The 16324-nt window shown below is 48.7% G+C and overlaps 1 protein-coding gene across 2 annotated transcripts in view; it reads right to left on the bottom strand.

The window, feature by feature from the left end:
• Nucleotides 1-1379: 1379 nt before the first annotated feature.
• Nucleotides 1380-16324, bottom strand: part of LOC139061156 (uncharacterized) — a 98198-nt gene continuing 83253 nt past the window's right edge. Inside the window, exons 1-4 of one of the 2 annotated variants that reach the window (XM_070540783.1) lie at nt 11748-12077; nt 7983-8256; nt 4770-5043; nt 1380-2450 (exon numbers count right to left, since the gene is read on the bottom strand). In XM_070540783.1, the coding sequence (XP_070396884.1) occupies nt 1723-2450; nt 4770-5043; nt 7983-8009 (1029 nt within the window). In that variant the 5' untranslated portion in view covers nt 8010-8256; nt 11748-12077 and the 3' untranslated portion in view covers nt 1380-1722. Of the gene's footprint in view, nt 2451-4769; nt 5044-7982; nt 8257-11747; nt 12078-16324 lie in introns of those variants that run through there. The other variant, XM_070540784.1, reaches the window with a different exon arrangement.

Below are 16324 nucleotides of genomic sequence, written 5' to 3'. Positions count from 1 at the left end.
TATCCTGAGCCACTACAGGCTGAGTAGGAGGATCTATCCGCCCCCGCATCCCCAGCTGACAAGAGAAGAGGCGGTGATGTTCCGAAAACTACAGACCGGCACATTCCCGCACGGCACCCTGCTACACGCGATGTACCCTACGAGCTATACCCACAAATGCGCTTTCTGCTCTAGGCCCAATACCCTCTACCACATGGTATGGGAATGTCAGCAAAACCCATCGACACCGCCCATCACCGGACCAACCGTCGAGCAGTGGGAGGCCCAGCTGACAAGCTCGAGCCCTGAAGACCAGCATCGCCTGGTGAGCAGGGCCAAGTTATCAGCTCAGGCCCACGGCATCCTGGACTAGGGAAGCCGCCCACCTCGGACGATTTTACCGTCGGCTCATTTCTACTAATAAAGTTTATTCCTCCTCCTATTAGTTTTAATTTTTTTTTTTTGAAGGTGATAACAGACTCCGACTGCCACGCTATGTCGACTACCCCAGGATAGAGATTCAATGGCTCCGTTATTTGAAAATCCAACTGTTTCATGCTGTAACCCATGCAATCGTTGGACTCGACCGATTCAATTACTTCACCCTAACCCGTCCCCTCCCGTTTAGGTTAAGGCTTATTTTGTTGTTCCAAAAAAGGGTTAGGCGGTCGCAAACAGCTTGCCATTATGCAAGCTGCGGAAGTGCCTTGCGTCAGCTTTCTCCGCAATGCAAGCGCATCCCGCGCGTCATCCGCTAGGGCGCTTCGCGGCGACGTACGAAAGACAATCCTCGCTGCTCAAGCAGGGAATACCTAATAGACAAAAACCTTGCCTACGTGGCAACTGCATTCCGAAAGAAAATTTGGCCTGTTGGATAATCCGGTGTGCAGGCGAAAGTGCCCACTTTCAAAAGTGGGGGGCGAGGGGAAGGCGAATAGGATACTTTGCCCCCAGACCCCACCGTCAAAAGTTCCCCTTTTGGGGCAAGTGCCACCTCCTCCTGCCCTCCCCCTGTAAGTACGCCTATCGTCACAAATGTAACTTGTTACATGTTCTCGCGTACAGAAAAAAAAAACTGGGGGGCGGGGAGGACAAGTAGGATACTTTGCCCTCAGACCTCACACTGTCAAAAGGTGAGGAAGGCAAGTGCCCCCCCTCCCCCCTGCCCTCTTCTCCCGGGAATAATGCCTATGGTCACAAATGTAACTTGTTACATGTAATTGGTTACAGAAAAAAAGTGACTGAATTACACTCAGTGTTACCGAATAAGCAATGTAATCGTTAAATTACAACATTACCAAAAGGCATAATTGATTCCAAGTCCCCATTTATATGCAAATCGCTACGTACAAGTGTCAGTATGAGGTATATGATAAAAAGAATAAATGTCTACAAAGCCGCACGAGTACACAGTGTTTATTAAAAAAGTTCTTTAGATAATATTACTACGCAGCAATATCAAAGAAAAGTACTTGATTTTCTCCGACTGTCTTAATAAAAAACAAAACATTGTAAAGGAAACAACGCTGTCAGCCAGATGCTTCTTCGCGATGTCTTAGTTCTCCGAGAAAGATGCCAATCCACAGCCTCAGCAACCCGGGATTACAATGCATACAACACACGACAACGCCAGTTTTTTCATACTAGGAAACAAACAAACAAAAAAGCTTGATGACTGAGCTTAAATGGACAGAGGCAAAGTGAAATTCCACGGCACACTGCTCAACTTCTTCAGGTGTCGCCTTAAAACATGTCAAACTTGCGCACCAACTTGACGGTCAGGACCACCACCTCCTCGTCCCTGTCGGAAAAGAACCCACGCCCGCACAGTTCCTCGAACGGGTACGACCGGAACCTGTCGAATCCTTCGTCGAGCAAAGAGGCCCGGCTCTGTCGCGACACCACCCACGTGGGTGTCAGCAGCTGACGACCTCCCAGCGGGAACAGCTTGCGCGGCCTCGCCAGTGACGCCGACCGCAGGACCCACGGGTTCAGCATGTCCACGCACTGGTCCGCCGCCCCGTAGACGCTCAGGGCGGAGTTCTCCTCCATCAGGACCAGCTTGGCGTTGCACGTGCCGTCTGGAGTCTCGCATCGGGTCGTCCACACCTCCGGGTCCAGCGGCGACGAGAGAGCGGCATCGGCGGAGTCTACGGCGTCGCCCTTTCTAAACGCGACGCTCAAGGTGCACTTACGTTTGCGAACCATGGAGAAACAGGACAACGGTCGACGCCTCGCACTCGTAGCAGAGGCGGCTTCGCGTCCGGAGGCCGTTACTCGATTCGCCCGAGCTGCCGAGGCATCGACGGAAGAACTGCCACGCAACAGGCCGACGCCTTCTCCGGTCGCAGCTTCGGGGATCAGCCTCGCCAGAACCTCCCTGGCGTTGCTCATGTCAGCCTGAAGAAGCGACGTACGGGTGCCCAGTGCTCGCGTGTGTTCCAGTAGCTCGTTCATCTTAGACTCGAACGCTGCGTGAAGGACGACGGACGCAGCTCTAATGTTTACGCGTGAACTTTCATCAAGGGAGGGGTGGGGGGGTCATTGGACGCCTAGATGGCAGGCAGTTGAAAACATATTTCATTGTTTACCAAGCATCTACTGCACTGTATTATTCCACGGTTATAATTCCAAAGCTCGCTTCAAGCTATGCCTACGGCCTATATACCCCCAGGAAATGCTAGGACGGCCGCCGCCAGCTGTCGTGTCGTCAAGCTCAAGAATCGCGCCCCGATTGGCTGCCGACTTTTTTTCAACTTCGGAGTACCCTCTCCCACCTAGCGCAAGCACCGCTCCAACACAATCCACTTGGCCGCTGCCAGCTGCCTCTTTTACTTCTCTACATCGCATGCATGGTAGGGCTCTAGGCATGTCCGCTGCTCTTGCATGGCCTCAGCGAGTGCGCGCCACTATTTTTTGTGACTAGTCAGGAAAACAGTACGGGCTCCTTCTAAATTTGTGGCGGAGCACTTCTTTAGCGAATTTAGGAATAGGAATTGGCTCAGAAAATAAACTTGGAGTTCCGCAAAGGCCTAACGAACTTGTATATCAGGGGCTGAATTAACAAAGCATTTCCATCTAAGCGCTCTTTCCCGTTGGCCGGTTGCCTTGGCTTATGACTGGAGTGCTGGAACTTCCCCTTACGAATAATTCTAGCATAAGTGCTTTTCGTGAATATGGGCCCAGAAATGCAAAAAAAAATATCATTAAACAACTCGAAAATATACGTAGATTTTCGCAGTAGGAACAGTGGCGCAGGAAAAGAAAGCCTGAAATGTTAAGTAAAGGGGTTCCAATAAAAGGTCAAATGTCAAGAGAGTAAGCTTAATAGGTTAAGATGTAAGTGTTAAGTGAAGAGGTTCGACACTTGGTTACCATCTTAAGGATTAAAACTCGACGAAAGCAATTTGGAAGAAATTACAGAGAACGTCGTTGCTAATGACATGGCACGCGTGGCTCATCACACTGGCGCACTGTCACTACTACCTCTATTGTCGAGTGACATGCTTAAACATATATTGCGGTCAGTCGTTCGGGAAAACTTGGGCCAGTATTCGCAAAAGGCTCCAAAACTAACGAGCGAATTCTAGCCAGTCCTGATGCCGGACATGTTACTAGCGAACGCGGCCGGCTAATGGAAAGCAGACCTTACGAACGAACAGTTTTTTGAATCCGGCCTTTGCTTCGTAAACGCTGCGGAAGACTCCCGGTTATATGCCATGTACGCCAGCATGCAATTCAACATAGCGAATAAAACATGCCACGCTGTTAAAACAACAATTCATAGACATCGGCCAGGCATCGCTTATACTGAGCTTCGTGTATAAAACGCGAAAAACTGACAGCGCTACGTATTTCCTTGAAGAAGACTCGGAGCCATCTTTCTTTACATGGCAAAAATATGACGTAAGAGGCTTTCTGTCAAGCTTCGTGCTTTAGATAAAAGACCCATTTCATTAGAATATTTCGACCAATGACCATAAGAAAAAAAATTCAATACTACAATTTTAGAATGACACAGGGATACATAAGAAATCACTGAATAAGACGACGGTTTCTTTCGTCTCTTCCTTCCTGCTTGTATTTTCCCTCTTCAACAAGGACAACAATATTTTCTTTTACGCGCTTCCTTCTATTTACGTTTTTTTCCCTGTCTCTTGTGTACGACGCGGACTCAAGTGCTGTGCTTGGAATGCGGCACTCTAAAGAAACTTGCTCCAAGAATATGCTTACTTTGTTCACATTCAAAATACGCAAGCATTCACTGCTTTCGTACGCGAACATCAGAAGTGATGTCCCTGCGCATGTTTTTCCACTCTCGGTTTGTGTTATGACCGTTATGAGCATAACGATCATGTGAGCTAAGTGGAGTAACCAGTGCCACGTCGAGGCACCAAGCTCTTTTTAGATCCAGTTGATAAAAAAAAGTATATCACTAACTGCGACTCTAGAACAAAGTCTCAACAGTTACTGATATCCATAAGTTTTATTAGGGTGTTCTATTGCTTAGTAAGACCTATGCATGGATGAATGTTTTTTTCTTAAACACGCTGAACACAATGTATTATTAGTTGCTTTTAAAGTCCTGCTTCTAATGACGACAGAGCTTATAGCCTATAAAGAACAGACGGGGAACGGGACAACATATTTCTAAAACAATTATCAAGTGTTCGAAGGCTATGGTGCGTTACCAATAATACAAGGCCCCTACAGTAATACGATGCGTCTGTTTCGCAGTCCACGTCGCCAGTAGCATCCTTTCGCTCCGAGAAATCAGAACTGTAGCATACCCGCAAGAGTATCTTGTATGGGAGCATGTGGCACAGCGTGTCGTCCGCCGCCAGGAGCGCTGTCGCTTGCAAGTTGGTGGCTCCACCTGGTGGTGGAGGTGGGAGGCGCCAAGCATCCGCCACGGTAATGGTCCGCCAGCTTCGAGCGCAGTTGCGTGCTCTGACAGCGCGGGCAAGTGACCGCGTGGAAAGAGCAGTCCTGCTCGAAGTGATCCAGCAGACCTCGCAGTGGGCCGGTGAAGTCGCACCCGTACCTCGCGTTCCAACATCTCACCTGCGCGTAAATTCAGAAAATTACAACGTTTGCTCCCGGTTAAGTCACGAAGAGCGGTGTCTTTCCTTTCCGTGAACACAGTGGGCGAAGTGCTGACGCAATATGTTAAGTCAAGATCGCATTTTGGCGCAATGCTTGCAGCTTGCGAGTTTTTAGGCCGTGGCCACGTCTATAAAATCATGTTGAAAACATCATGGGAATGCCTGTAAACAAATTTTGGCAGCCACTGCAACGTCTTTCTTCGTTAAGTGTTTTTTTTATTCTTTTGATTTTAAACACACGTCGAAGCAGAGGAGCCGCCTTGTAACGCAGCATTGTACACGTAAACACATTAACACAATAACTTACTTTATAGACCTCGGCCAAAAGGAAGTCTTCAGATCACGTAATGCTTCCATGGAAGACGATACAGGTACCTCGAAACGAGTGCGTAGGAATTGAAGGAACATAAATTAGTCCTTGGTGCATGAATCGAATTCGAGACCACCGCATGGCCAGATTAGGTCACCTGACCGAGAGTGCGCGTGGGTAAATAACTCGAAAACTTAAAGCGCAGCAACGTTCACGTGAGATCACTCCCATATATCGGTCGTGTGGTTGGTGGTAACTATTTCATGAATATGCTCCTTTACACCAGCCTCGCATAATTTGGCGGTGTTCATATTGTAAAAGAAAACGCTGTTAGAGATGCCCGCGCGACAGTGATTGTGAATGATTGTGTTTTTGCCTTTTCGCCATAGAAAGTGGTCGCGTGTTCACAGAATAAGCAGTTAGAAGTGGTGTCGTGTATGTGCACGTTATTTGCTTTCGCCGTCCTTGTGTGGCAAATATTTAAACATTGCGATTTATTGACACGCCCAATTTGTTACCGTTGTTGCCAGTTCTTACTTTATCCGTATACACAAGACAGCTGTGTTGTGGTAACGAATCAAGTTTCGCCTAAAATACGCGCAGACATATGGCCTCTTGTTGAACAGAGATGATAAGCTGGCACAAAGATAGACGTACAAGAAGCTTATATAATAAGGTAAGACGAAGCCAGGTTAGAATCGATATTCATTGTGATGGGCAGCTAACTTTGCTCGCCTCCGTAGCTGAATCCCTATGGTGTTTTACCGCTGAGCACGACGTCACGAGATCAATCTATACGATCAGCTGCCCCTCCCTTTCCATCAAAGGGGTGTCTTGTATTTGACTAAACACTCCTATGCGACGTTAGTTCAATTCAATTCAATTTTATCCCATTTCTCTTGAGATATACAAAAATAAATGGAGGAGGCCAGAACAAAAAATGAAACTCTGTTCACTTGACGGGGACTCGGGCCCCCTTTACAAGGCATATAGCATGGCAGTTGATGTGCAACATCAAAGAAAGAAATACTCATTATGCACAATTACGGTAACAAAACATCCTATGCCCTCTTGTTATTTATATGTATATAAAAAACACTCAGTATGCATGCACACAAAAGAAAAAAATTACCGACGATTACGTTACTTCCTAATGCGAAATTTGAGCGCAGCAAATAAGCTGTTTCACCTTTTCGATAGATTGAGGCAAAGAAATCGAGCAACACATGTATGCGCTATCACAGATTTTTTTTTTTCACACGTATTCCTTTAACAAAGACTCCACTAACAGTTCTTGACAGTCATGAAGGAAGCTTTGTGGTCGGAGAAATAGACTGATATATGTTCGACTTGGTACACCAATGCTTGATTCTCAAAGACGAGATCTATACAAGTGCCTCGCGAGGTTGTCACAGCCGTGGGACGCGTTACGAGCGAGAGGAACGGGATGTTCTCCCGCATAAGTGTTAGGAAATTGCTGTTTGTCTTTATGTCAACATTAAAGCCCCCCACTACTAACATCGGTGTGGATCGTTGGACGGTTAATGCGAGTTGCAGGAAGTGCACGACGTCTTTCGTGAGTGCGGTAGCGGACTCACGAAAGCGGTATCAGTCGGTCGCTGCTAGCGCTGGGGGGATGAAAGGGGGGCGGAGCTGGTTACGAGGCCGACGATAACGCCGACGACGACGCGAAACCCAGGAACGGACGCCAAAGAGCCATTTGTGTAGCCAGCCCTCCTCCACAGTCTCTCCTCCTCCCTTCCATCATCCTCCCTCGCCCGGAGAGCCGACAGCGCGCATGCGCGGCGGCGGAGCAGATTCGTCGGCGAGCTGGTTACGAGTCCGACGACAACGCCGACGACGACGCGAAACCCAGGAACGGACGCCAAAGAGCCATTTGTGTAGCCAGCCCTCCTCCACAGGCTCTCCTCCTCCCTTCCATCATCCTCCCTCGCCCGGAGAGCCGACAGCGCGCATGCGCGGCGGCGGAGCAGCAGATTCGTCGGCGAGCTGGTTACGAGGCCGACGCCGACGACGACAACGCCGACGACGACGACGACGACGACGACGCGAAACCCAGGAACGGACGCCAAAGAGCTGCGCTCTAATTTCCACTCTCGGTTTGTGTTATGACCGTTATGAGCATAACGATCATGTGAGCTAAGTGGAGTAACCAGTGCCACGTCGAGGCACCAAGCTCTTTTTAGATCCAGTTGATAAAAAAAGTATATCACTAACTGCGACTCTAGAACAAAGTCTCAACAGTTACTGATATCCATAAGTTTTATTAGGGTGTTCTATTGCTTAGTAAGACCTATGCATGGATGAATGTTTTTTTCTTAAACACGCTGAACACAATGTATTATTAGTTGCTTTTAAAGTCCTGCTTCTAATGACGACAGAGCTTATAGCCTATAAAGAACAGACGGGGAACGGGACAACATATTTCTAAAACAATTATCAAGTGTTCGAAGGCTATGGTGCGTTACCAATAATACAAGGCCCCTACAGTAATACGATGCGTCTGTTTCGCAGTCCACGTCGCCAGTAGCATCCTTTCGCTCCGAGAAATCAGAACTGTAGCATACCCGCAAGAGTATCTTGTATGGGAGCATGTGGCACAGCGTGTCGTCCGCCGCCAGGAGCGCTGTCGCTTGCAAGTTGGTGGCTCCACCTGGTGGTGGAGGTGGGAGGCGCCAAGCATCCGCCACGGTAATGGTCCGCCAGCTTCGAGCGCAGTTGCGTGCTCTGACAGCGCGGGCAAGTGACCGCGTGGAAAGAGCAGTCCTGCTCGAAGTGATCCAGCAGACCTCGCAGTGGGCCGGTGAAGTCGCACCCGTACCTCGCGTTCCAACATCTCACCTGCGCGTAAATTCAGAAAATTACAACGTTTGCTCCCGGTTAAGTCACGAAGAGCGGTGTCTTTCCTTTCCGTGAACACAGTGGGCGAAGTGCTGACGCAATATGTTAAGTCAAGATCGCATTTTGGCGCAATGCTTGCAGCTTGCGAGTTTTTAGGCCGTGGCCACGTCTATAAAATCATGTTGAAAACATCATGGGAATGCCTGTAAACAAATTTTGGCAGCCACTGCAACGTCTTTCTTCGTTAAGTGTTTTTTTTATTCTTTTGATTTTAAACACACGTCGAAGCAGAGGAGCCGCCTTGTAACGCAGCATTGTACACGTAAACACATTAACACAATAACTTACTTTATAGACCTCGGCCAAAAGGAAGTCTTCAGATCACGTAATGCTTCCATGGAAGACGATACAGGTACCTCGAAACGAGTGCGTAGGAATTGAAGGAACATAAATTAGTCCTTGGTGCATGAATCGAATTCGAGACCACCGCATGGCCAGATTAGGTCACCTGACCGAGAGTGCGCGTGGGTAAATAACTCGAAAACTTAAAGCGCAGCAACGTTCACGTGAGATCACTCCCATATATCGGTCGTGTGGTTGGTGGTAACTATTTCATGAATATGCTCCTTTACACCAGCCTCGCATAATTTGGCGGTGTTCATATTGTAAAAGAAAACGCTGTTAGAGATGCCCGCGCGACAGTGATTGTGAATGATTGTGTTTTTGCCTTTTCGCCATAGAAAGTGGTCGCGTGTTCACAGAATAAGCAGTTAGAAGTGGTGTCGTGTATGTGCACGTTATTTGCTTTCGCCGTCCTTGTGTGGCAAATATTTAAACATTGCGATTTATTGACACGCCCAATTTGTTACCGTTGTTGCCAGTTCTTACTTTATCCGTATACACAAGACAGCTGTGTTGTGGTAACGAATCAAGTTTCGCCTAAAATACGCGCAGACATATGGCCTCTTGTTGAACAGAGATGATAAGCTGGCACAAAGATAGACGTACAAGAAGCTTATATAATAAGGTAAGACGAAGCCAGGTTAGAATCGATATTCATTGTGATGGGCAGCTAACTTTGCTCGCCTCCGTAGCTGAATCCCTATGGTGTTTTACCGCTGAGCACGACGTCACGAGATCAATCTATACGATCAGCTGCCCCTCCCTTTCCATCAAAGGGGTGTCTTGTATTTGACTAAACACTCCTATGCGACGTTAGTTCAATTCAATTCAATTTTATCCCATTTCTCTTGAGATATACAAAAATAAATGGAGGAGGCCAGAACAAAAAATGAAACTCTGTTCACTTGACGGGGACTCGGGCCCCCTTTACAAGGCATATAGCATGGCAGTTGATGTGCAACATCAAAGAAAGAAATACTCATTATGCACAATTACGGTAACAAAACATCCTATGCCCTCTTGTTATTTATATGTATATAAAAAACACTCAGTATGCATGCACACAAAAGAAAAAAATTACCGACGATTACGTTACTTCCTAATGCGAAATTTGAGCGCAGCAAATAAGCTGTTTCACCTTTTCGATAGATTGAGGCAAAGAAATCGAGCAACACATGTATGCGCTATCACAGATTTTTTTTTTTCACACGTATTCCTTTAACAAAGACTCCACTAACAGTTCTTGACAGTCATGAAGGAAGCTTTGTGGTCGGAGAAATAGACTGATATATGTTCGACTTGGTACACCAATGCTTGATTCTCAAAGACGAGATCTATACAAGTGCCTCGCGAGGTTGTCACAGCCGTGGGACGCGTTACGAGCGAGAGGAACGGGATGTTCTCCCGCATAAGTGTTAGGAAATTGCTGTTTGTCTTTATGTCAACATTAAAGCCCCCCACTACTAACATCGGTGTGGATCGTTGGACGGTTAATGCGAGTTGCAGGAAGTGCACGACGTCTTTCGTGAGTGCGGTAGCGGACTCACGAAAGCGGTATCAGTCGGTCGCTGCTAGCGCTGGGGGGATGAAAGGGGGGCGGAGCTGGTTACGAGGCCGACGATAACGCCGACGACGACGCGAAACCCAGGAACGGACGCCAAAGAGCCATTTGTGTAGCCAGCCCTCCTCCACAGTCTCTCCTCCTCCCTTCCATCATCCTCCCTCGCCCGGAGAGCCGACAGCGCGCATGCGCGGCGGCGGAGCAGATTCGTCGGCGAGCTGGTTACGAGTCCGACGACAACGCCGACGACGACGCGAAACCCAGGAACGGACGCCAAAGAGCCATTTGTGTAGCCAGCCCTCCTCCACAGGCTCTCCTCCTCCCTTCCATCATCCTCCCTCGCCCGGAGAGCCGACAGCGCGCATGCGCGGCGGCGGAGCAGCAGATTCGTCGGCGAGCTGGTTACGAGGCCGACGCCGACGACGACAACGCCGACGACGACGACGACGACGACGACGCGAAACCCAGGAACGGACGCCAAAGAGCTGCGCTCTAAAAACGCAAAACACCACATGTTACATTTCTGAAAACAAGAGTGTAGTGGATCCGATTCCGCCGCCGCCGCCGTGAGCGTCTGCACAACGAGCGGATGTTTATGTTCGCGGCGCCGGCCTACTCGGCGTGGAAGTCACGTACAATAAAGGCTCAGTGTTTCACCGCCGCTCGGCTGCTCGCCGGTCGCTCTCAAAGTTCGTTCTCTTCTCTCTGCGCGCGTCTGTCTATAGCGGACGCATTTCGCGCCCCTATAAAGAGAAATTCATTAAATATTCTTCATTACAGCTTCATTTCACTAGTTTCCTTACAGTTAACTGATGGTTCGGCTACTTGTCGGCTGGAGCCACTAGTACGAGCTTTCGGAAGAGCCCTAGCGCAAGCCGGGAGCCGAATGCACGCCTTGAATTGAAATGCAATGCGTCGCGTCCAATTCTCGAGCCCCTTTCCCCCGCAACAAACTCTCACGCACAGATTTGTGCCGACGAAGCCACCTTGCTTTGGGTGTCGGTTTCGTGTGGCCGGATTTGCCTTCCGTCCTGTGGCGGCGTGTGCCCAGGGTATTCCGTATTTGTTGCTGATATTGTAAGACAGCCTCCGCTGCTTCGTTAATGCAGCAACGCGTCTACCTAATGTTCTTGTACCTGCTCTAGCCCGTAGCAAAAGATCCTCTCGGCTGCCAAAAAGTAGCAACGTCTATTTGAAAAATAATAAACAAAGCCTCTGTGGTGCAAGTTTCTTAACAGTTCGCTCCACAAGAACTGCGCAAATACGCAAAAATTATTGCGGTATAAATGGATTGAAACTGACGTGGTTGGCACCGTGGTCACAAAGCCGGGTGCGAAATTCGAGTTGATAGCTCGGCGTTTAACTTCTCAGACAAATAATCAACGCTTCGGTTTCACTGAGGTGAAGAAATAGTATTGAAGCATAACCTACCGATGCAATCTACTTTATGAGGTCCTTTTGTGGTGCCATAAAGATCAGTCTTCTCGCAGTAACCTCACTCGCGTCGTCGTTGCGGGTATCCTCTTACCTTGGCCTTGACGACGTCAATCGGCCGGGTGTCGTTCCACACTACAGCGCCGACGCCGAAGACGTCCCGGTCGAGGATGCAGCGCCTCTCGTCGTCGGAGGCACCGTCGCCGCAGTGGTCCAAGCAGTACTCGCAAAAGACGTGCGAGCACGGGAGCGAGGCCGTCCGGCGGGCGACCAGCCCGCACAGGTTGCACACCAGCGTCGTTCCGAGCGCGTCGCGAAACTGCAGCGGCCGGCCGTCGACGCCGCGAAGAAAGCCGCGAAGCCAGACGCGGTTGACGCCCCCGTCGTCCTCGTCCGCCATTGCTCGAGCAAAATGGCGGCCACGCCACGCGGGTGGTAGCGCTTGTCGAGAGGGAGAGAGAGAGACAGACAGAGAGAGAGAGAGAGATTGGGAAGAGGCGCTATATTCTGCAACCCTTTGCAAACATACGGAGAAGTGCACGTGCGCTGTCTGAGCTCGACTTTCACTCAGGTGCGGCAGACGCAGGCAGCATCGGATGCCCAGGCGAATCTCGCTTTGGCTTCGCCTCGCCGTGGTTCGCGTCGAACAAAGCGAAGCAGACGGCGCAGGGTTTAGTTGTTACGTCTACGAGTACCAAACAGAAGCCGGGGCGGGAAGTGCATTCCGGACCACTGCGGTGGTGTGAGAGTGACGCGGAGTTTAGTACTCATCAGCACCCGCATGTTGTTGTTGTTTTAGTTTTGTGAACTACAATTGTATTGCGAAACGTATCGACAGTGGTGGTTGGAGCGATGGTGGTGTTACACAGGCGGTTTTATCCTGGCAGTCGAGGTCATGGCAATTGTTCCACCTGTGGGGCCTCTTTTTTGGGCGTATACATTCCGTGAACGCACGTCAGAATGTCCACTGTCCCGGAGAAACGCAAGACGAAGGAAGTGCAGTATTTCTCATGAGATGATCTGGTGTCCTTCCGGAAACACGTTGTACGCCGTCGTGTAGAAAATCCTCTTCTTTTTCACGGGATTAAGCATAATGTGTCACTGCGCAGTGAAAAGTCAGCCGGACCACATACTATTTTTCGAGAATCTTGGATGCCGCCGCATGAGGCTTGCGCGATCAAGAGGCTAAAGCGTCCGGAGATTGCACAAACTTTTTTTCGAAGCAGAATGGTTTCGGCGTACACGCCCGCTTGGTCGCGTACGACGGGGAGCGCTCCTTCCCCGCCTTCTACAAACTGCAGCAAGATTAGATTTCTTCAGTAAGCCGACTACACATAACCCATTACTTTAGTATTTATTATAAACAGTTTTTCGTTACACTGTAATTTAATTTACACCCTAAAAGTGAAAGAAGGATGTACATGTGTTCAACTCACACCCCTCAGGTGTGATTGATACAACTGACACCTGAAGGTGTCAGTTGTATATTAGGTGTAAATTATTTTACAGTTTAGCCGTACCGCGCCAGCGACTTCTCCGAGCCCGATCAACAACGGGTTGCTGCACTTCACAGAGGACGGGGACGTTGCCTGGCGGCATCGTGTAACCACAATTCGAGGTCTTTTTTATTTTTATTTTTTACAGCGCAAGCTGTTACGGGCTCATTCCAATAGCCGTTTCGGTTGGCGATGCTGTCGGCCGCCGATGCGCGGTGTACGGTGTCCGTCGCAGCCATCGGCTAACGCGCGAGGATTCACGCGATGCCTTATGCGCGCCGCTTGGCGTCGACGCGTGCTAATTTCCCATTGCAGTTACCCATTATGGTGCGTATAAAGCCATTATTATACAACTGATTCTTGTCTTAATGTTTCGCTCATGCACACGCTTAACGTTCATACTGGGTCGATGCATCCTTTTACATGGGGGGGGGGGGGAGGGGGAATGCCGCTTCTGTAGACCGTCAAGGACAATGACGAAAATAAGATATATATCGCCGTTTAGAAGAAACGTAGCTAACAACAAGTTTTCAAATAAGAATTGCCTTTAGCTACATTTTGCCGCCCGATTCTTGGCAAACACCCGTTAATGGGTACGAGCCTTGACAGAGAATCATCATCATCAGCATCATCATCGTCAGCCCTTTCTTGTTACTGTTCCTGCGGACTGGGTGCTTCGGACCCTCCAGCTTCCCCTCGCATCGTGTCGTTACGCGTATCGTGGTATGTGACATGCGCGCCGCGTAGTCTCGCTACCTGTTTTACCTCTTCGCAACGCGTCATTGTGCATCCTCGCAAGGTACGAACTACTGCTGCAAAAGCGACTCGCAGAGCTACGCGCGCGACTGCAACCGGGAGACGTCGGGCTCCGCAGACCACTGTGCAGGGGGCAGCACAAGCTGCAGGTTGCCGTCGACGCCGGGTGGACAGTTTAGCTAGTTCGCGAAAACACGACGCAAAAAAGACTTCGCCGCGAAGGCCCTATTTACGCAATCGTGCAACGTTGCTTCGCACTGCTCCATCAACCCCACCGATTTGCCATCCGCTCCCTCAACGTACGTTCTCTGGTTGCACTCAGGCTTGCCGTCATGCACGACTAGATCTTAATGCGATCGAGTGTCCCTAACCTGTTTCTCCGAGACCCGGGGTCGTCCCCGTGACATCAACGCCTTCTGGTGCGTCGTGTCGACAAATACAACTGTCCACCGGTGCCTCGGGTGCGGCAATATACGAACGAGGAGACGAGTTTGTGCCAGTCAAACTCGTAGGACCACCGGACGTATACTTTGACGTCATGTGCGCGATTCGTAACTTCGCGGGTATTGCGGTTGCCTCAGTGTATGCGTCGCGTGGTGCTCAACATGGGAAGAGTGCCGACTTCTTGGCCCGCACGTACATTCGTTCCTCAACACGATTTAGCCTAATTTTTTACGGGTTATTTCAAAGTAAAAACGAAGGGTTCCCCATAACGCCTGGTTCGTGCAGTGTGTGCAGGAAGAGCTCGACATGAAATTTGCGTCAAATACACAACGCAGCTCTTCGTGCACAAGCTTGTTTTGACTCTGTAGTTACCAACATCAAAGAGCCTTCATTGCGCCGCTCCATGTCGTTCTGGACCTATTTTGCGAGACTAAAGCGCACCTTTTTTTTTCTTTTTGATGATTTCAACTAAGACGTCATTAACCCGCTTTTGTTCCCTCACCTGATCTGCTTTTTTCTTATCCCTTAACGTTACACCCATCATTCTTCTTGCCATAGCTCGTTGCGTCGTCCTTAATTTAAGCAGAACCCTTTTCGTAAGCCTCCAGGTTTCTGCCCCATACGTGAGTACTGGTAAGACACAGTTGTTATAAACTGTTCTCCTAAGGGATAGTAGCAACATGCTGTTCCCGATTTCAGAATGCCTGCCAAACACACCCCAGCCCATTCTTATTCTTCTGATTATTTCAGACTCATGATCATTTTATATATATATATATATATAAATGTGTGTGTGTGTGTGTGTGTATGTGTGTGTGTGTGTGTGTGTGTGTGTGTGTGTGTTGCCTGTGGCTCATCGAACTGTATTTCTCTGTTAATGAAATTTCGTGGCGCATTCATTTATCACTGTCTCTTTTTATAGCGCGTTTCTTTAACTTGTGTGGTATTGCGTGACTGGACAGGTATTTTTGTTTCTCACGCATGAAGCAACCGCCGGCGCCACCTCTTGATGCCAAAATCGTCATATGTTTTCGTGCCAGTAAAAGAGAAACAGAAGCTATCGCCGAAACAGGTCGACTGAGAGTAACGCTCCGCCGCATTACTATAGTGACGTGAGGCAAACACATGGTTCAAGGCAGGTGGCGGTAACGTAGTCCAGCACAGTAATTACGAAGAATCAGAACACACCTCGTACGTCACATGATCATTTCACTTCTTTGCAACAAATAAAAGCTGATACTTCACAAAAAAGAAAGTTCAGCCAATGCGTTTAAATGACACAAATACGCTAAGGTTGGACCGGAGATATCCAAGGAACAAAAGTCGGTGCCCTACGAGGACATCTGAAGATTCACGCCGAGGGGCCTCCTTGCACAGTCGCAATACAGGTGCTGTTTACGCCTCGTTTGTTATAGAAAGGAGGTAGGTAAAAAGAAACTTTGGAAGCAAGTTAAGAAGAACACCAGTTGCAAGAAATCTGTTAATCACAGTTGACCTAATCGACAGTTTTGTGTTGATTGCAACGACCCGTCGAGAACGACTGCTAGTTTTTATGCGTATATATAAGTAAGCAGTCGCGCTATGCAGTGAAGTTCGGTCCGGATCCCGTGAGTTATTCATTCGTAATGTACGGATCCCGTGAGCTATTTCATTCGTAGTGTTCGCTGCCTGCACATTAGGAACCTGTTGATACATTGCTCGACGGGAGGATTTGACCGACTCTTTTACTCCTGAAATGTGCACCTTTTGCTTTATTCTTCTTTTTTTAATAATGCTAACCGATAAATAATTTGAAAATAAATCAAGCTACATTGCAGCAAAATTTTCAAAGGATCGGTATTCGAAGACATGGTTCTTTAGCAACGTGAAGGGCGGTACCGAACATGCATTTCGTCAGAATATATAATTCTTGAAACAACGTTTTTGCATTGTACTGCAATTTCAACAATTTCGATAACATCAGAATAACTGGGCG

Source organism: Dermacentor albipictus, chromosome 6, assembly GCF_038994185.2.
Source record: "Dermacentor albipictus isolate Rhodes 1998 colony chromosome 6, USDA_Dalb.pri_finalv2, whole genome shotgun sequence".
Lineage (NCBI taxonomy): Eukaryota > Metazoa > Arthropoda > Arachnida > Ixodida > Ixodidae > Dermacentor > Dermacentor albipictus.
This window is presented reverse-complemented; position numbering and strand designations above follow the sequence as displayed.